The sequence below is a fragment of the Podarcis filfolensis genome (assembly GCF_964270895.1).
Source record: "Podarcis filfolensis genome assembly, chromosome: 13".
Lineage (NCBI taxonomy): Eukaryota > Metazoa > Chordata > Lepidosauria > Squamata > Lacertidae > Podarcis > Podarcis filfolensis.
The window spans coordinates 40,257,934-40,279,664 of NC_139615.1; the positions used below are offsets into that span (position 1 = coordinate 40,257,934).

A 21,731-nucleotide genomic window follows, 5' to 3' on the forward strand; every position below is an offset into this window, starting at 1 on the left:
TTGTGGCAAGAGCATACTGCAGAATATAAAACAGCCGCCTGGGGAATGCCCTTAGGCCACATCCAATATTTAAAGGACTATATATTAAATTTCAATGTACCAGTATGTTTGCAGATGTGGCCTTACATGGGATGCCCAGTCTCCCAGTTACCAATCAAGATAAAACAGAAGAGAAATGGCAGAAGTGGGAATTGTGGCCACAAGAGTTATCAGCTGACTCTTTGTGGAGTGGAAGGAAATTGGGTCCTCAGCTCACCACCCTATAGCATCTTATTCATTTCTCTCCCCCACCCTAATTTTTCCACAGATGAACCTTGTAGCTCAAAATGCAGGAAGGATCAGGAAACCCGCATATATCCCATCCTCAATGGGATATGAATTCGCACTTCAGATTTTCCTCCACCGGTCCAAGACAATTCAGGGTTTTCCTTACCTGTCCCTCCTTTGGCCCAGAGAAGGGTACCCAGTTTCCAAAAGGGCTGCTGTCCAGGCTGGACCCACTGCTGGTACTGTGGTGATGGTGGCTGGATGCAGTGACCTGGAAGATATCCTTTTATTAGCAGGAGCAACACAGAACAGGGGTATGTCACAAGCTGCTGATCAGCCCACAGTGCCCTTGAAGCCCTGCCCAAATAGTCCTGTGTTTGTGTTGATATTAAAGGTAAAGGTAAAGGGACCCCTGACCGTTAGGTCCAGTCGTGGCCGACTCTGGGGTTGTGGCGCTCATCTCGCTTTATCGGCCGAGGGAGCCGGCATACAGCTTCCGGGTCATGTGGCCAGCATGACTAAGCCACTTCTGGCGAACCAGAGCAGCACACGGAAACGCCGTTTACCTTCCTGCCGGAGCGGTACCTATTTATCTACTTGCACTTTGACGTGCTTTTGAACTGCTAGGTTGGCAGGAGCAGGGACCAAGCAACGGGAGCTCACCCCGTCGCGGGGATTTGAACCGCCGACCTTCTGATCGGCAAGTCCTAGGCTCTGTGGTTTAACCCACAGCGCCACCCGTGTCCCTGTGTTGATATTACCACAGAAGAAAAGCCTTGCCACGCGCTAGTCCATACCATTTAATAAGCTCTACCAGACACAGAAAACAGAGGAAAAACTGAATTTTGACTTGTGTTGGTTTTTTTTTTTAAAAACTTTCCTCAAAGCTTAATCCCCAAATCAGAAGAAGAATCTTCACCTTGAATTTCTGCCCCCAAAGCAGCTTTTAAAACAGGTGCAGGATCTTGCCAGCTTTAAAAAAGGCGGCATTTGTTATTTTCACAGGGTTGCTGGTTTCATTGACCACTTACAATAATGTTTTGTATAACATGATCACTTGCTATAACGTTCAGTGATGATCACCTGACATTTCCTTAATGGGCATCAAAGGCCTCAAGCGGTTTTTTTCAATGACCCATGACAACTAGTGGCCAGCCAAGAGGACACACTTTCTAGTTAAAATGGGGATGAGATGCCAGCCTTCCTCAGTTTGTAGCAGAGGGGGCAGAAGCACAGAAGATTTTGGGGTGTTACAAGGCAGCTGGCAAACAGGTCTGAGTTTTTACAGCTGGGTGGCCAAAGTAGCCTTTGGGGGAATAAAATTACGCTTATTTCCATTTGGGAATGCCCGTCTCCTCCTCTGTGCTTAGTGACTCTGCACACGCTCTTTCCCCTCAAAGAATTCTGGGTACTGTAGTTCCCCCTCCTGGAGTGACAACTCCCAGCAACCTTGAACGAATGACAGCATGGCAAACCGTGGCAAATGTAGCATGGTTACCCCAGTGCACAGACCCATAGACTTTCTGAGCCCTCCTTACCGGGTTGGAGGCGTACTGGTCACCATCAAACACCAGTCCTTCCTGGTTGCCATAGGACGGCCAGCCTTGGTACGCAGAGGGAACGCAGAGTCCGTCCAGCGGCTGGTAGGAGCCAACCGGAGAATAATCTTCTTCAGGATAGGGCTCAAGTTCATCGGGAGAAAGGTTGGGGTAGTCAGTTTCTGGAGTTGGCGGCTGAAGGAGGTTTCAGACAAGAGGTCAGCACACAGCATGTTGTCAAACAATAATTCAGGGGTTCTTAAATCTCCTTAGAGAATCTTCCCCCAGAAGAAAAATGTAAAGGGACCCCTGACCATTAGGTCCAGTCGTGGCCGACTCTGGGGTTGCAGTGCTCATGTCGCTTTATTGGCCGAAGGAGCTGGTGTACAGCTTCCGGGTCATGTGGCCAGCATGACTAAGCCGCTTCTGGCGAACCAGAGCAGCGCACGGAAACGTCGTTTACCTTCCCGCCAGAGTGGTACCTATTTATCTACTTGCACTTTGACGTGCTTTCGAACTGCTAGGCTGGCAGGAGCAGGGACCGAGCAACGGGAGCTCACCCCGTTGTGGGGATTCGAACCGCCGACCTTCTGGTCGGCAAATCCACGCCCCTCTTTACCCAGAAGATAGGGAGGGAGCAAAGAGCTACAAACCAAAAAGGCAGCAGGCATTTCTGACTGTGCTTCCCAAGGCTTATAAAATACAGAGGCCTTCTCCTGATCGATAGGGTGGGCACCTGCTGATCTATAGCAGGGGCAGGGAACCTTTGGCCCACAGGTCTAATTGGACCTGGCATTGGTTCCAATTTGACCCTGCCAACCTGTGGGGCTGTGGCTGCCAGCACACAACCAGGTGCTTTAATGAGCACTCCTGATTCTGCAACGGCAAGGGAGGGCTTGCTGCCTGTCCCCCACCCATCGGCTGAGAGGTTGCTAGGTTCAGTTTTGCTGCCTACTGGGAACCTTGGAGGCAGCTGACCCTCACAAGAGATTGAAACCTGAATTTAGAGCCAATAAGGAAGCTGGTCCTGGCGGAAGAACTGTGAGGGGAGAGACTTCATCAGGCAAGGCCTTCTTGCCCCACCCTCGTCTCTACTTCTCAATTTGTATTGTATTATTTTACGCACTGTGGCTTGCTGTCTGTTTTACTGATTGCAGTTTAGAAATTATTTATTGTAATTGTTAAGAGTGGGTTTCTGTTTAATTTTCATATGCTGATATTATTATTCTATACCAGGAGTAGGCAAACTAAGGCCCGGGGGCCGGATGCGGCCCAATCACCTTCTCAATCTGGCCCACCGATGGTCCAGGAATCCAGGGGCTGCAGGAATCAAGAGTAGCATTGGCTGGCTTCACGGTTTCCCCCACATTGCGATTTTCGCATAACACTCACACTCACACTCACACACACACACACACACACACACAAACACGATTCGCAATATGCTGCAATATGAAACCAATATTGTGATGTGGACTTGAAACCGGTTTTAGATGATATATTGAAATATCACCCAGCCCTGCCACCACCTGCCCTATACAAAGCGGATCCTATGTACTCACAGATCAAAGTACATGATCTGGACCAAATTACAAGACAAACCAGGACCTGCTTCCTGGAATAGGAAGGACCCAACTGGCAGCTTAAAGGCAGGGTGGATAAAAATCAATGATTAATTTTTAAAAAAAAACCCATCAGATTTTAAAATTTAAATCAGATTTTTTTTATTTAAATTGGATTTTAAAAATAAAATGCCTTTGGAGAAAAAATCTTTCTAAAGATAGTTTTCTATTTAAGTTACACTATAGTCCAAAGGCTATTCATCAGGAAATAAGGATTTGTTTTAAGTTTTTCATGTGTGCTAAAACTCAATCTAAGTTTTTTTTTAAAAAAATGTTTAACCACATCAGTTAACAAACATGGATACATCTGCTATAATGTTACTGTTTTAGCTCAATAAATTGTTTAAATTGTTATTAAGGAAATGATTATTTTTCTCCTTCCAATAAAGTATAGTAGAAAAGTTCTCCAAATATAAATAGTTAACTTATTAAACCTCACAATAATTTCATAATTATCTATGCATTTCTAATAGTATAACCAAATGAGTAAATTTTGATATAACTGTAAAAACTACTCTGAAAATTTACTGTTCCAAAAACGAAACCTTCATCTGGTTGTAAATATTAAGATTGTACCAGCAAGAGTGAGTCTTTCTGTAGAAAAGTCTTACTGACTAGTGATTTAAATCGTGATTTAAATCGATTTGATTTAAATCAAATCCACCCTGCTTACAGGCTCAATCCACACACAGCCTCAACATCAAGGATAAATTATTCGGACCCTGGTGACGCTCTTCACCACATGGCCCTGGAGGAAAAAATCTTACTTACTCCTAACATGGAAAATCAGGCCATATGTGTTCAACACTCATCAACCAGTCTTTCCACAGGCAGTTTCCTGGGCCATAACTTTCTATCCACCAACATCTCATCCAGGGCCAGATTTAGGTTTGATGAGGCCCTAAGCTACTGAAGGCAATGGGGGCCTTTATATGTCCAGCTGTCCGTTGTCAACAACAAATTGTTGCCGTTTTTTGTGTTGAATATATGCTATAGGGTAATTTATGGACCTAATAGGTATCTAAAGCCATTTGCACATAACAAAATATGTATTTTATCAGAGTAATTGTTGAATTGAAATACACTTAAGTAGTAGTATATTTGGGGGGGGGCGGCTCCAAGAGAGTGGGGCCCTAAGCTATAGTTTGTTCAGCTTATACCAGGGGTCAGCAAACTTTTTCAGCAGGGGGCTGGTCCACTGTTCTTCAGACCTTGTGGGGGGCCAGACTGTATTTTGGAGGGCGGGGAAAGAACAATTCCTATGCCCCACAAATAACCCAGAGATGCATTTTCAACAAAAGCACGCATTCTACTCATGTAAAAACGCCAGGCAAGCCCCACAAATAACCCAGAGATGCATTTTAAATAAAAGGACATATTCTACTCATGTAAAAACACGCTGATTCCCAGACCGTCCACGGGCCGGATTGAGAAGGCGATTGGGCTGGATCCGGCCCCCAGGCCTTAGTTTGCCTACCCATGGCTTATACCGTACGTAAATCTGGCATTAGTCTCATCCCTGGACGTAGATTGTTCTCAGTCCTCACTACACGAACTAGACTTCTGTGGGCTATCCACTGCAGAATCAGAATTTGCCCCCCACCCCAAGACCCAGTAGACCCCTCCCCGACATTTACCCTCCGATCCACAGGGCTGTAGGGCACAAACGCAGGCTGCATCTCCGGATAATTGAGGGTTTCGTCCATTCGGGGTGCGTTCCACGACGTCTCGCCCGTCGATGTGTTGTAGAAGAACACCTGCCCGCTGGCCTCGTCTACATATTGGTCCCACTCGGCAGGTGTGGCAGGGCTGAGGGCAAGCAAGGGAGAGCGAGAAGGAGGGGGACTCCCGCCGCCGGCAGGGCCGTCCAAGGGAGGCTCCCAGGTCGTTTGGCCCGTTGCCGAGTTGTAATAGAACAAGCGGCCACTTTCTGCGTCCGTGTGGGTCTCCCAGCTGGCCGGGGGGCTGCTGAGGTGGGGCTGGGGTATGGATTCAGTTTTGCTCGCAGTGGAGGGACTCCGTTCCAACCGGAGCTCCTGGAGATTCACATACACAGGATCTTCAGCTACCTCCTTGCTTGGCTGAGGCTGAAAATAAGAAACGAAAGAAGTCGTCGTCAGCCAACTGCATCATCACACAATTACGTGACACACAGAGGCAGGACTCCCAAAGCCTCCAATCCACAGAAACATGCTGGATTTCTAATGTTTGGTCAGCTGGATGTGAACATCTTCATCTTTTGTAACGCCCAAATTTCTCTTGTCACCTAGCTCCTATACGTTGTATTTCCTATATTCTTCTATTACCGCTTGCTGGTACCTTTCCCGGGAAAATCAGAGGCTCACTATGTCAGGTTCCTATTGGAAGACTAGACAATCGCTAGAACATTAGCAGTGGTGAAGTTTTTATCGGTGGCTGCAAGAACCAATGATCCCTATCTTTAAGGTAAAGGGACCCATGAGCATTTGGTCCAGTTGTGGCCGACTCTGGGGTTGTGGTGCTCATCTCGCTTTACTGGCCGAGGGAGCCAGCATACAGCTTCCGGGTCATGTGGCCAGCATGACTAAGCTGCTTCTGGCAAACCAGAGCAGCGCATGGAAATGCTGTTTACCTTCCCGCCAGAGTGGTACCTATTTATCTAGTTGCACTTTGACGTGCTTTCGAACTGCTAGGTTGGCAGGAGCAGGGACCGAGCAACGGGAGCTCACCCCGTCGCAGGGATTCGAACCACCGACCTTCTGATCTGCAAGCCCTAGGCTCTGTGGTTTAACCCACAGCGCCACCCGCGTCCCATCCCTATTTTTAAGTCTGAACAAAATGCTTGTTTAACCTGGAGGTAGGCTGTCTGAATTTTGCATTGCTTTGTAACAATTTGTTGGGTCTCTGGACCGTAATAAAGATTGATTGATGATTGATTGATTGATATTTCTCGCATTTTCTCCTATTAGGTAATGTTAACTTAGGGTGCTTCCAGACGACCTGAGCATTCACTCAGATCTGCTTGCAGGGAGGTCAGACAGCGCTGCATCAAAGCAAGTTCCACCCTACATTTTCTGGAGCTTTTCCCCATCACTTTCCTTACAGCAAAAGGCTTGACCTTTTGGGAAAATGGGCTTGTTGTCCAAGATCTCCTAATCAAGTGCACAACCTGAATTTGCCAGGATGTGACTGAATCCCACCACAGTACAATGACAGTCTGACAGAAGTGCCCTCAGTTTTTAATATCCTGAGAGCGATTCACATTGAGGTTTGGTTTCCCTTGGTTCTCCAGCTGGCCTGCTTGGCTGCTACAAGCCTGGCCCTTGGCAGTTGTGTCCAGCAATGATTGGCCCAGTTCCAAAAGTGGGTTTGGTAGTCCTTTCTCCCTATCAAACCTGCTTCTGTCTATTGGAGGATGTACCTGAGAAATCCAAAGGGGGTTCACGGGGAGAGCAGCCCGTTCACTTCCAGAAACTTACCTGAATGCAGCACCTACAAGAAAATCAAGCAACACAGGCCGACTATTTTGAAAAGGAGCAAGAGACTTCTGCAACAAAGGACTTTAGGAAACGGTATAGTGGTACCTCGGGTTAAGTACTTAATTCGTTCCGGAGGTCCGTTCTTAACCTGAAACTGTACTTAACCTGAAACACCACTTTAGCTAATGAGGCCTCCCGCTGCCGCCGCACCGCCAGAGCACAATTTCTGTTCTCATCCTGAAGCAAAGTTCTTAACCTGAGGTACTATTTTTGGGTTAGTGGAGTCTGTAGCCTGAAGTGTATGTAACCTGAAGTGTATGTACCACTGTACATGTACAAAAAACCCCAACCCTGTGCAAGCATATAACTGCATGCCAGACTGTACACTATTACATCGAGAAAATTTATTTACAAGTTGAAAGGAAGGATCCATTAAAAAGAAAGAAAGATAAATATAGAGCTAGGCAATGCAGCATAAAAAAAGGCTTTTGCCCAGGGAATTTGCTTTTTTTGTGCCGGTTCTGAAGTATTTCCTCTTCTTTAGGCTGCCTCAATTTTGATTTCCTTTAAAATAGGTTTAGTTTTATTTTTAATTTGTGGTTTTCTCAGTGCTTACTCTGCATCTTGGTTACATTTAATTTTTTTAAACTTCATGGTTTAAAACTTTTATTTGTGAACTACACAGAGAAAGCTTTTATTAATGGCAACATATAAATGTTGTAAATAAATATAACCAACCATTTAAAACATTAAACTTATATTGTTTTGTGTTCCCTGGTAGAAAGGAGTTGCCAGGATCAGTTTGCTCTGTGGTGAGACAGCAAAGGAAGTTTGCATAATTTTCTATAGCACTCCAAGCAAGCAGACCTACATCCCAAGTAACAAACAGTTATCCTGCGCCCCTGAAATATCAAGGTGGTTTTCCCCCCTTTCCATCCAGCTCCCTAAACAGCTCCTTTTATCTTTGTCAAGTTCAGTACTTTCCCTCGCTTTCCACATCTCTCGGCTCATAGCTAGAGTTACTACCTTTCTTGCATTGGCCTCAGCCTGAAAATAAGTGATACTCTTGGCATAATCTTAGCTCCATGTCAGGAGAGCTTCATCTGCTAAATTTCTCTCTATAGTGGTACCTCGGGTTACAGACGCTTCAGGTTACAGACGCTTCAGGTTACAGACTCCGCTAACCCAGAGATAGTACCTCGGGTTAAGAACTTTGCTTCAGGATGAGAACAGAAATCGTGTGGTGGCAGTGGGAGGCCCCATTAGCTAAAGTGGTACTTCAAGAACAGTTTCAGGTTAAGAACAGACCTCCAGAATGAATTAAGTTCTTAACCTGAGGTACCACTGTATTTAAGGGAGGGAAGATGATAGGTCAAACATTGTGGGCAGGGCTGGCTCCAGGTTTGCTGGATTTGTATACCCCACTTCATCAGAAAATCGCAGGGCAGTTCACAACATAAAAGTACAAAACAAAAATGTAAAATACATAATAAAGCAAAAGCAAAACAACCCAACAACCCACAGACACATTTAAAAGGCCACATAATGTTTATCAGCCAAACAGCTGGCTAAAGAGAAATGTTTTTGCCTGGGGCCTAAAGATATGCAATGAAGGCGCCAGGCGAGCCTCCCTGGGGAGAGCATTCCACAAACAGGGAGCCACTGCAGAAAAGGCCCCGTTCTCAGGTTGCCACCCTCTGGACCTCTCGTGGGGGAGGTACACAAAGGGGAGGCTCAGATGATGATCACAGGGTTGCGATGGCAGCTTTCTAATCAACCCTGGGTAGCTGGGCCTGGCTATCATTTGCATTTTCCCTTGATGCCCCAGAGCAACACTGAGACAGGGGTAACGAGGGAGATTAAAAGGGTGGCTAGATCCAGCCAGGAAAGGATTAAGGAATTGGAACGCAGGACCAGGGCAGATGTCATTGCAGGGGGTTGATGACCTCCAGGGTCCCTTCCCAGTCTACAATTCTAGGATTCTTCAGTGATGAGCTGCCCAAGGGCTGTACCAGGGCACCTCTAACTCGGGAGTCCCATTTGATTGAAGGCCTCACCCCAGAGCCTGCTCACTGGTGTCAAGCCTGAGTCCCTGAACATGTGCAACAGGGCAAAGAATGCCTCTGAGCAAGTGCTGAGAGTGAATCAGAGCCTAGCTGTGGGACCGGGTTTTCTGTGCCAGGACTCAGCCTTGATCATTATACAAGATGCATTGCCGAGTTTTGATCAGTCATCACTGCAAAACTATACAGCCAGCTGCTTCTCAGCTGAGAGAAAGTTGTTTGTCGGCATGCTCAAGCAGTGACACCTCCCTGATTGCCCGCTTTGAATAGTGACTTCATTCTGCAGCTTCCTATTGGCACCTCTGCTCACGCATCCTCACTCAGCTTCCTCTGTGCATGAGTTGCTACTAGACCTCGGTTAAAGGTAAAGGGACGCCTGACCATTAGGTCCAGCGTGGCCAACTCTGGGGTTGCGATGCTCATCTCGCTTTACTGGCCGAGGGAGCTGGCGTACAGCTTCCAGGTCATGTGGCCAGCATGACTAAGCTGCTTCTGGCGAACCAGAGCAGCGCACGGAAAAGCCGTTTACCTTCCCACTGGAGCGGTACCTATTTATCTACTTGCACTTTGACGTGCTTTCAAACTGCTAGGTTGGCAGGAGCAGGGACTGAGCGATGGGAGATCACCTTGTTGCGGGGATTCGAACCACTGACCTTCAGATCAGCAAGTCCTAGGCTCAGTAGTTTAACCCACAGCGCCACCTGTGTCCCTATGATGGGGGATAGGTAAAGGTAAAGGGACCCCTGACCATTAGGTCCAGTCGTGACCGACTCTGGGGTTGCGGCGCTCATCTCGCTTTATTGGCTGAGGGAGCCGGAATACAGCTTCCAGGTCATGTGGCCAGCACGACTAAGCTGCTTCTGGCGAACCAGAGCAGCGCACGGAAATGCCGTTTACCTTCCCACTGGAGCGGTACCTATTTATCTACTTGCACTTTGACGTGCTTTCAAACTGCTAGGTTGGCAGGAGGAGGGACTGAGCAACGGGAGCTCACCCCATCGCGGGGATTCGAACCGCCGACCTTCTGATTGGCAAGCCCTAGGCTCTGTGGTTTAACTCATGTGCAAATAGGGAGTGCTGATCCCCACACTCACAGGCAGAAGCAGTGGACCCACTTCTTTAGGAATTGCACACCAACATCCACAGAATCGTGGAATTTGAAGGGACACCACGGCGCCCTGCAATGTAGGAATCTTTCGCCCAACGTGGGGCTCGAACCCACAACTATGAAATTTCATACTCTACCGACTGAGCTACCCAGGCAGAAACAGACCATTCCCTCAACAGGATGGCTTCCCAAATGAGCAGCTTGCCTTCAAGTTCGGGCATGGAAACTGAGGCTAGACTTGACATCTTCTGAATTTAAGGAGTGCGTCTGGCTGTTAACCAGAAGGTTGGTGGTTCGAGCCCACTCGGAGGTTGCTGTGCGCAGGATTCCTGCACTTCAGGGGGTTGGACTAAATGACCCCCCAGTGTCCCCTCATGCTCTACAATTCTATGATTCTAGGAAGAAAAGCTAGGAATTTAGCCAGAATTAACTCATTTACACCTTTGCCAGCTGCCTGTGACAGCCACAGCCGCTGTTGGGAATCAGACATAGAATAAAGACCTGCAGTACTGGGGCAAACCTGCATTTATGGTACTGCCCTAATCTATTTGTGAATCTATTTTTTCTCGTTCATAGGAAAAGCTGTGGCGTTTGCCTTGGAGCTTCTCGCCACTCAGAAGTGGGAAACACCGGACAGGAAATGTGTAGGGTTGTTTTTGCTATCCAGGCCTATAGTTAGCAACTGGGGAATAGAGCGGCTGTGTACGCATTATTGCTCACTCCAGTTCTGGTGTTTGAAGCCGAGTACACATGACGCGGGTGGCGCTGTGGGTTAAACTACAGAGCCTAGGACTTGCCGATAAGAAAGTCGGCGGTTCAAATCCCCGCAACGGGGTGAGCTCCCGTTGCTCGGTCCCTGCTCCTGCCAACCTAGCAGTTCGAAAGCACGCCAAAGTGCAAGTAGATAAATAGGTACCGCTCCAGTGGGAAGGTAAACGGCGTTTCCGTGCGCTGCTCTGGTTCGCCAGAAGCAGCTTAGTCATGCTGGCCACATGACCTGGAAGCTGTACGCCAGCTCCCTCGGCCAGTAAAGCGAGATGAGCGCCGCAACCCCAGAGTTGTCCATAACTGGACCTAATGGTCAGGGGTCCCTTTACCTTTACACATGATATTAACTACAATCTACAGATATCTTGCAGCTTCTAGAGAAATATTCCTGTTGGATGTGCTTTCCTGAAAAACGGCAACCACCCCGTTTGAAAACGCAAGCCGCAGTTAAGCTGAGGTGTGTACATTTCAGGCAGCTGTCGCACAAGCGCAGACGACAGCTTCAGTGGTGAATTGGAGTTTGGCGCAGGGAAACCAAGCAGGTAAAGAAAGGTAAAGGTAAAGGACCCCTGGACTGTGAAGTCCAGTCAAAGGCGACTGGAGTTGCGGCACTCATCAAGCTTTCAGGACGAGGGAGCCGGCATTTGTCCACAGACAGCTTTTCAGGTCATGTGGCCAGCATGACTAAACCACTTCTGGCGCAATGGGACACCGTGATGGAAACCAGAGCACACGGAAACACCATTTGCCTTCCCGCCACAGTGGTACCTATTTATCTACTTGCACTGGCATGCTTTCGAATTGCTTGGTTGGCAGGAGCTGGCACAGAGCAACAGGAGCTCAATGTGTTGCGGGGATTCGAACCGCTGATCTTCCGATCGGCAAGCCCAAGAGGCTCAGTGGTTTAAACCACAGCGCCACCCACATCCCAATTACCAAGCAGGTAATTGGCATCAGGGGCAGGTATCTCCACCCACTCTGGTACCCTCACTCTGTTTCAAGCAGCCAATGTGCACATAGCCAAAAAACACACTGGCAAGATGTGCGTAAGGGGAAGAGATTCAGTTCAGTTCACATTTGAAGGCAAACTACCCTAATTTGCACTTTCCAAAGAACAACCATCCTTCAAATTTCACACTTGTCTAAATTTCGGACTTTTCCAGTAATGGGCACAAAACTTTCATGTACCAAGTAAAGGGTCCGCAAAAATGCATATATTCATGAAAAGGATGCTGCAGAAAAATAAATAAAAAGCAGACACTGTCCTACAAATTTAGAAGTAAAGGCAAGACACATCCAGGAGGTCATATGATAAGGTAAAAACATACTGGGAAAACATATACAATGAACTAAAGAAGATCTTTAGATATACGTTTTTGAAAAAGCCAGAGGATATTGTTAAGAATGATCAGAAATTGTTCTTATATGCAACAACAGCAGCGAGGTTATTATTAGCCCAGGGTTGGAAACAACAACAATTGCCAACAGTAGAAGAACGGTGACAGAAGGTATTGGAATATGCAGAAATAGCTAAATTAACGGGGGAAATTCGACAACAGGGCAATGAAACATTTCAGAAAGAATGGGAAAAATTTATGTCGTGCATAAGAAAAATAAGGTGAAATAGTGAAACCAGTAGAATTGAAATAAACCTCATAATGAGAAATACAAAGAAAATTATCGGATAAATAAAAATAAGAAGAAGTAAAATGTATAATGTGGGTAATGTAAATAATAGTAGTTGTAAATGAATATAGACAGACAACAAGAATTGTACATATAGAAGGACTTATTTGTTTATAGATGTATCATGGACAAATATGGAAGTAGAAGAACAATACCTCAGGTTAAGAACTTAATTCGTTGCGGAGGTCCGTTCTTAACCTGAAACTGTTCTTAACCTGAGGTATCACTTTAGCTAATGGGGCCTTCCTCATCCCCTGTGCCACTGCTGTACGATTTCTGTTCTCATCCTGATGCAAAGTTCTTAACCCGAGGTACTATTTCTGGGTTAGCGGAGTCTGTAACCTGAAGTGTCTGTAACCTGAAGCGTCTGTAACCCGAGGTACCACTGTATACAAAATGGATGAAGACAATGCGAAAAATTTAGAGGTGATATAAAAAAGCCAGAAGAAGGAAGGAGGGAAGTCAGCTCTTAGGAGCAAGTATAAATGTAAAATGTAATACAATATCTGTATGTAGAGAATGTAATTGAAAAACCAATAAAGATTATTCTATAAAAAAGACACATCCAGGAGGAAGAGAAAGTCATGTGAATGGATGGGGGACATGTATGTGAAATCAGGGGTGATAAGGGAAATGGCAGCTTCCAATCGGAAAGTCAAATCCAGGACACTAGAGAAGTATGGTTTAAGGGTATAATTGCAGTGGTGTGACTCTGTAGAAGGAAGTTTCCTATGCTCCCGAAACAGACAACATGAAAGGCAGAGCTGAGAGGTCATCCAAGCATGGACAAAGTTCAACAGTTCAGAGGGGCATTCTCCTTGAGCCGAGTTGGGCACGCTCAGAGCCAGTGGGTGTTGGCTCACAAAGATGTTAGGAGCTTACAACAGAAACAGGCACGCAGACAAGAGTCTCTGAGCTGACTCTGAATGGGGGAAGTGGCTGCTTTATTCTTGGGCAGGCGACCGCCGAGGGCTGAGGACATAAATAGATCCCAGGTTGCAAAACTCAACCCAGCCAAGAGGAACTACCGAGGCAGAGAGCAGGCTGGGGGGAGAATATCAGTCTGAGTGGAGCAGCAGGGTGGACTGTATGGCTTTTGGGGTCTCCCACGACTCACCCTACACAACACAAAGGCAGCGCACAGACTCAGCTGTCTTTGGGTCAAATCTATTTCAGTCGCGAACTAGGCAGCTATCCTTAATAATAATAAATTATTATTTATACCCCGCCTTCCCTGGCCAGAGCCAGGCTCAGGTTTGGCTAACACCAATAAAATTACAATAAAACATAATGGGGGGGAGGGGACAAACAAACAAACCAGTTTATTAAAATACGGGTTAAAATACAATTTAAAATGCAGCCTCGTTTTGATAGTAGCCCATAAATCAAAACCATAAGGGGAGGGAAACATAAGGGTCAGACTGAGTCCAAACCAAAGGCCAGGCGGAACAGCTCTGTCTTGCAGGCCCTGCAGAAAGATGCCAAGTCCCGCAGGGCCCTAGTCTCTTGAGACAGAGCGTTCCACCAAGTCGGGGCCAGTACTGAAAAGGCCCTGGCCCTGGCTGAGACCAATCTAACCACCTTGCGGCTTGGGACCTCCAAAGTGTTGTTATTTGTGGACCTTAAGGTCCTCCGCAGGGCATACCAGGAGAGGCGGTCCCGTAGGTACGAGGGTCCTAGGCCGCATAGGGCTTTAAAGGTCAAAACCAGCACCTTAAACCTGACCCTGTACTCCACTGGGAGCCAGTGCAGCTGGTAAAGCACTGGGTGAATGTGATCCCGCGGCAAGGACCCCGTAAGGAACCTCGCCGCGGCATTCTGCACCTGCTGGAGTTTCTGGGTCAGCTTCAAGGGCAGCCCCGCGTAGAGCAAGTTACAATAATCCAGCCTAGAGGTGACCATCGCATGGATCACTGTGGCCAGCTCAAGACAAGTCACTGGTCTCAAGGCGCTTCTGGACAACCTGTTTATTGAGCACTCACCCCAATCTGTTTGCAAGGAGATTAGACAACCTGGGCAAACAAACATTTACTCCAATTTGTTTACGGAGCGGCCTGTGCAAGTATTAACCCAAGCTTCTCATGACATTTTCTCACCACCTTCCCTATTGCAAAAATAATCCAATATTTGGGGGAATCGGGTTTGTTGCACAAGGCCTTGAATTGCACAACCTGAATTTGCTGGCAAGCAATGGAATCCCACCTGAAAATATTAACAGAATAAGAAATAACCCTCCACTCTCAACCAATCTGAACCTGAAATGTCCCTTCTTTGCAAAACTTCAGAACCAGATTTGGAGGAGAAACGGTGACCTGATGATAGTGAGGGAATCATCACTCTGCATATTCCACCACTGAATGCAATTCTGCAGCTAAGCCCTGGCTGAGTTTATGGAAGGAAGTGGAGGCGCCAGATTTCACCCCCAACAGCAGACATGGGTGGAGGCGGAGAAAACCTATTTTGTGCTCTCTTCAATCACTCAGCTTAAAACACCATCAGGGCCACTTTTAAGTTGTGTGGCAACTGGATCTTTGCAGGCCTGAACATGGAGAGCAAAAGAGTACTGTTGCAATGAGGCCACTGTCTCCCTTAGGCCAGGACCCTGTCTTCAAGTGAGGTCAGCCAGTCTCAGAGGCAGAACACGAAAGCAGGACCCTATGCTCAGAATCTAGCATTCAAAAGTAAACTGTCTCTGGATACAGAAACCCCACTTTGTGGTCAAGGCCGGCCTACGTTACTGGTCTGTATTAAGGATCACAAAGAAACTGCACGAAGCTCTTGGAACGCAGGAAAAGCGTCACTTCAAATATTTTTAGTGGCCGGCTAACAGTCATGGTACTGGAGGAGACTCTGATCGCCGAAGAATCAATGCTTTTGAATTATGGTGCTGGAGGAGACTCTTGAGAGTCCCATGGACTGCAAGAAGATCAAACCTCTCCATTCTGAAGGAAATCAGCCCCGAGTGCTCACTGGAAGGACAGATCCTGAAGCTGAGGCTCCAATACTTTGGCCACCTCATGAGAAGAGAAGACTCCCTGGAAAAGACCCTGATGTTGGGAAAGATGGAGGGCACAAGGAGAAGGGGACGACAGAGGACGAGATGGTTGGACAGTGTTCTCGAAGCTACCAGCATGAGTTTGACCAAACTGCGGGAGGCAGTGGAAGACAGGAGTGCCTGGCGTGCTCTGGTCCATGGGGTCACGAAGAGTCGGACACGACTAAATGACTAAATAACAACCAAACAGTCATGCAAACTGCTCGAAGACCTCAGTACAATCCAAACAGTTGCAATCTCATGCATGCTTATTCCAGAGCAAGTCCCAGTCATTGTGGCCGTGACTCCAGCCAGACTGACCTGCTCTTTAGGCCGCAAATGGGTCACTGCAGCCCTCCAAACTGCTCTTTGCAGTAATAGCACCAGCATATATTTAAGAAGATGCAAGAAGATCAAACCTATCCATTCTTAAGGAAATCAGCCCCGAGTGCTCACTGGAAGGACAGATCGTGAAGCTGAGGCTCCAATACTTTGGCCACCTCATGAGAAGAGAAGACTCCCTGGAAAAGACCCTGATGTTGGGAAAGATGGAGGGCACAAGGAGAAGGGGACGACAGAGGACGAGATGGTTGGATAGTGTCTTTGAAGCTACAAACATGAGTCTGACCAAACTGCGGGAGGCAGTGGAAGACAGAAGTGCCTGGTGTGCTCTGGTCCATGGGGTCACGAAGAGTCGGACACGACTAAACGACTAAACAACAACAACAACATATTTAAAAAAGCCCCCCCCCCCACATTATGGCACCCAATTCCAAGAGATAGTACACAGGCCCCATCTGTGGTCTCTTTTAAACAGGCTGTAAAAGGCTGATTTATTTACTGTGTCCTTTGGGGGTTGGATTAGAAGGTCTGGTATTCTTCAGTCTCGTTGCAGGGCGCAAAATTATTAGGGCACCACAGAAATATGCAGATGATGGTCTTTGGGGGAGAGGGGGATAAAAAAAAAATCCCAGAAAAATCTCTTCAGAGAAAAAATTAACTCAGCTCTCCATTTATCATAATAGCCCCCACTTTCTTGTCCCTGACTAAATTTAGACCTTTGGCATTTTTACTTCCCCTTCCTGTCTCAGTCTTGACAATGTGGTGAGGAGGAGAAGGAGGGAGAGCAAACCCCAAACAGCTCTAAATTGCCTGAGCAAAGTTCAGGTCCTGAAAAAGCTTTTCCTTGTCCAAAGGTGCAAAGCTCCACAAGTCTACTTGGAAGCAAGCTCAGTAGGGCTTATGACTAGATATGGGACTGCAGCCTAACATTTTCCAGACAGGGCACCAACTTTCAGTTCACGGTGCTTTTGGGGGCGGGGGGGGGGGAGGAGGGACAGCAGATTGTGAAACACTTTTTCATGCAACACTTAAAACGCAGAGCAAGTTCTAGGCCTGGCCAAGAGTGGATACATCAGGATTTCTCACCTCTAAACATTTCCAGAAGCCAACTTTCCCATCAACGTATAGCATTATTATTATTATTATTATTATTATTATTATTATTATTAGTTTTTAATGTTTGATGTCTAACTGTGTTTCAATTTGTTGTCAGTCACCTAGAGTGGCTGGGGTAATCCAGTCAGATGGGCGGCATATAAACAATAAAAATATTATTGTTATTATTATTATAGCATGCCACTATTTAGAAAAGCAGTGGTAAATACTCTAGCCCCCTGGCCTCTTCCCACTATAACAGCTGCATGGAGCATTGAATGTAGTCAAAGAACGGGCTTGCTGCTCTAATCTACAGGCCTCCTGTGCTTTCCACAGAAATCTGACAAGGCACATCTGCTGAAATCTGTGGCACTGTTTTTGCTGTAACTGTATTTTAAGTTATGTTGGGAGCTGTAGTCTTGAGACTCTATTGTACAGGGAGCGGCGGATGTTTCAATGTTTTAGCTGACTAGTTACTACATTCATTAGATTTTATTTATTATTTATCTCATTTCTTTACCGCTGTATATTCTTAAGGAAAAAACCACAAAGCGGTTTATAAACATGTTAAAACATCAAGTAAAAACAACCCAGGATAAAACATTACTGATGAAAGGCAAATATGAAGCATACGTTCAAAGCAACACAGTTAAACACTGCATAGAATTATTCCTACATATTTTTGTTATATATGCATATATGTTTGGCTTGTCTACCTTGTGCACCTTCTTGTGCAAAAATGTTCACTTTTGAAAGGCAGGATCTAAAATCTAGAATAAATAGATTTACCAGTCACAGAGGTGCTGCGATGGGGAACCCTGCGTAGGCCCATCTTCTGACAATCATGGGATAGAGCCCCAGAGCTTTGGGGTGAGGGCATGGGGTGGATTTTACATGGTGGAAATTATTATGAATTTCCTGCTATTATTCACCACATTTTCTAAACATGGTGTGATGTATTTTAATCAGCAATTGGAATACCCTTCCCCCTTGTTGACTACTTTCTAAAAGGCGTGCATGAACTTCCCTAGGAATCTCATATTCCTAGCCCCAGATATGCAAGTGACCCACTGCAACTATTCAGCAGAGAGAGAGAACACTCTGCACATGCCCAGAGGCCCTAACACAGGCACCTCCAAACTCGGCCCTCCAGATGTTTTGGGACTACAACTCCCATCATCCCTAGCTAACAGGACCAGTGGTCTGGAATGATGGGAATTGTAGTCCCAAAACATCTGGAGGGCCGAGTTTGGGGGTGCCTGCCCTAACACATCCAAATATTTCTAGCCCTAGACCATGGAGTACAAGGCAAGTTCTGCACCACCTCAAAAGCAAGCGCTAAGCAGCACTCTTGACTTAGTTAGCAACTATCTACCTTTCCCACATCACCATACCTTGGGAAGGTCAGGCGGACGACGTGATTTGCGCCGGGAAAACGCTCTGGGGACCCAGTCGCCCATTGCCAACGCCAGCCAAGAAGGTATGTCACAGAACCCAGACGCAGCGCCTTAATGGGGAGAAAATGGCTGAGGGCGGGCGGGAAAGGGACAATTCACTTTCTCAACCACCGGCCAATCACGAGGGAAGGAGCAACACAACGCAGTGCACAAAACAAGAACCCTCGCCGATTGCCTTTTGCAGGTTTCCTGTTGAGGTTTGTGGGATAGATCAGTTGCTGTGACAACAGGGGCGTTAAGTCCTACCTAATGCGCTCTACTGACAGTTTCATAGTCAGTCATCAAGACTTCCTCCTCTATGCTCCTGGGGCCATGCGCAGGGAAATGCCAAGGATTCAGTCCCTCTGCAAATCCTACATTTTTTGACCTGGGAGCCCTACATTCCAACAGTTAAAAGGTAAAAGGACCCCTGACCATTAGGTCCAGTCGTGACCAACTCTGGGGTTACGGCGCTCATCTCGCTTTATTGGCCGAGTGAGTGGTACCTACTTATCTACTTGCACTTTGACGTGCTTTCGAACTGCTAGTTTGGCAGGAGCAGGGACCGAGCAACGGGAGCTCACCCCGTCGGGGGATTCGATACACCTGAGCTCAGTATTAGTGTGGTGCTAATAACACCAAGGTTGCAGGTTCAACGCCTGGATGCGACACCTGCATATTCCTACATTGCAGCGGGTTAGACCGGGGCCAGATTTAGGTTTGATGAGGCCCTAAGCTACTTTATATGCCCAGCTCCCCTTTGTCAACAACAAATTGTCGTTGTTTTTTGCGTTGAATGTATGCTATATGGTAATAGGTATCTAAAGCCATTCACACATGCAGAATGTAAAAAGGTAAAGGGACCCCTGACCATTAGGTCCAGTCGTGGCCGACTCTTTTATTTTTATTTCAAATGGGGTGTGAGACGCGAGAGGGGCGCTGATTTCTTTGCGGCGCACAGGGTGCCACTGAAATTGGAGACTCCAGTGTCGGCCACTGTTATGGGGAAGCGTGGGGTAACAATACAGCAGTGGTCTAACTTTATACGGCTCGTGGGAAGTGCTGTGGACATTTGACTAGGTTACATAAAGTATTATTGTTAAAACAGGGGCATATCTAGGCATCGGTCCGCTTGGCTCCCTCCAAGGGTGCAGGCCGGGTTGTGTGTGCAAAAATTGCGCCTCTCCACTGTGGCTAGAAGCCCGTCTCTTTGTCTGCACACTCCCTGGTCCTCTCCTCTGGTTGGCCAGATGAGACGAACAGGCTCGTCTTGAGTGCCTCGGCGGAGGAATTTGATTGTTGGCATGGGCCATTGCAAAGGATTAAAGGTAAAGGGACCCCTGACCATTAGGTCCAGTCGTGGCCAACTCCGGGGTTGCGGCGCTCATCTCACTTTACTGGCCGAGGGAGCCGGTGTACACCTTCCGGGTCATGTGGCCAGCATGACTAAGCCACTTCTGGCGAACCAGAGCAGCACACGGAAACGCCGTTTACCTTCCCGCCGGAGCGGTACCTATTTATCTACTTGCACTTTGACGTGCTTTCGAACTGCTAGGTTGGCAGGAGCCGGGACTGAGCAACGGGAGCTCACCCCCTCGTGGGGATTCAAACCGCAGACCTTCTGATCGGCGAGCCCTAGGCTCTGTGGTTTAACCTACAGTGCCACCTGTGTCCCATATGCAGAATGTAGGCACACTATATATAGAAATGGGCAAACCAGTGATATTTTAGGGAGCAGGCTAGCAGGCGGAGCCCATTACTTACATCATAGGAGCCTACACAACACAAAACACTGTTGCTGTATGTAGGTTTTATTTTATTTGTTTTTTATCTTATATTTTGGAAATGTATATCCAGTGGTTTTTTCCTTTAATTTTTTTGGGGGGCCCCAAGAGAGTGGGGCCCTAAGCTATAGCTTGTTTAGCTTATACGTAAATCCGGCACTGGGTTGGACGAGATGATCCTCAGGGTTGCTTCCAACTCTACAGATCTATGAGTCTATGAAATCTTAGTCCCGCGACCATAATAATGGTGGGGCTAGCAACCCCAGAACCAGACTCTATTTTTGTATGCTAATGACCTTTCATAATGACATCTGCACAAGCCCATGACAAAAACAGCAGCTAAAATATATTCCAACACAGGAGACAGGAAGGATACATCATCTTTGAGACAAAAGGCGCTATAACAACTCAGGGAACTTTATTAAAAGAGAGGGAGAAACTTTACTGGGTAGTTAGAAAACTGAACACACCCTCCTCACAGTTACTCTGACCTTGACGTGTTTGCATGCGGCCCGTGAAGTATTAGATCACTGGGTGTGTTTTGCAAAGCAGTTATGTGCAAGAAATTAAATCAGAGGCCAGCAAGAACTCTGTGGCACCCGCTGCAATAAACCTGAATTTTAACATTCCCAAGAAGCAGCGTGCTGAGGGCTGGACAGGAGGTGCCGGTTAGCGAAACCAAGTGGTAAACTCGAGAATCCACATAAAAAAGCAACTCCTCACGTGCTGGTACTTCAAGACAATCAAACTGTCCATCTCTCCCACCCTCGCCTAAATACCTCTATGCTTAAAGCATCTATAGGCACTGTAATCCATCAACAACCCTCTTCAATCTTAACAGGATGCCTTCGTGGGAGACTTCGCAAAGTGGGCTCTTGCCCAAGAAAACTCAAAATAAAACAGGTGATTCACAGTGCAACCATTTGCGTGTTTACTTAGAAGAACGGATCGTGGTACTGAGGGGAGACTAACAGGCCTAGCAAGTTGAGTGTGCATAATATTGTCACTGTCACATCTCTCTACTTAAGCCTGATTTCTGTATTATCAGTGTGTGGTGCTTCTGTTTGTTTATTCAAATTTTCCCATGTAACCACAAAAAAAACCAAAACAGTTTCCCATCCGGCTGACAGATTGAATTACAGTGGTACCTCGGGTTAAGTACTTAATTCGTTCCGGAGATCTGTTCTTAACCTGAAACTGTTCTTAACCTGAAGCACCACTTTAGCTAATGGGGCCTCCCGCTGCCGCCACGCCGCCGGAGCACGATTTCTGTTCTTATCCTGAAGCAAAGTTCTTAACCTGAGGTACTATTTCTGGGTTAGCGGAGTCTGTAACCTGAAGTGCATGTAACCTGAAGCGTATGTAACCCGAGGTACCACTGTACAGAACTATAGTATGAGATGATACCGAGGACTAAACAAATCAAACCTGTATGTTCGTTTATAAGGTAGCTGCCTCACCTTTAAGATGCCTCACCTTTGCTCTACCCTCAAATTAACAGCATTTAGCTGGGTCGCAAACAGCACAAGA

At 46.8% G+C, this 21,731-nt stretch overlaps 1 protein-coding gene across 5 annotated transcripts in view; it reads right to left on the reverse strand.

The window, feature by feature from the left end:
- ARHGAP27 (Rho GTPase activating protein 27) overlaps positions 1 to 21,731 on the reverse strand; it is a 65,402-nt gene that overhangs the window by 22,864 nt on the left and 20,807 nt on the right. For 4 of the 5 annotated variants that reach the window (XM_083582684.1, XM_083582683.1, XM_083582682.1 and 1 more), the window contains 3 exons: positions 5,065 to 5,514; positions 1,806 to 2,000; positions 434 to 538 (listed from right to left, as the gene is read on the reverse strand). In XM_083582684.1, coding sequence (XP_083438810.1) covers positions 434 to 538; positions 1,806 to 2,000; positions 5,065 to 5,514 — 750 coding nt within the window. Of the gene's footprint in view, positions 1 to 433; positions 539 to 1,805; positions 2,001 to 5,064; positions 5,515 to 18,375; positions 18,518 to 21,731 lie in introns of those variants that run through there. The other variant, XM_083582686.1, reaches the window with a different exon arrangement.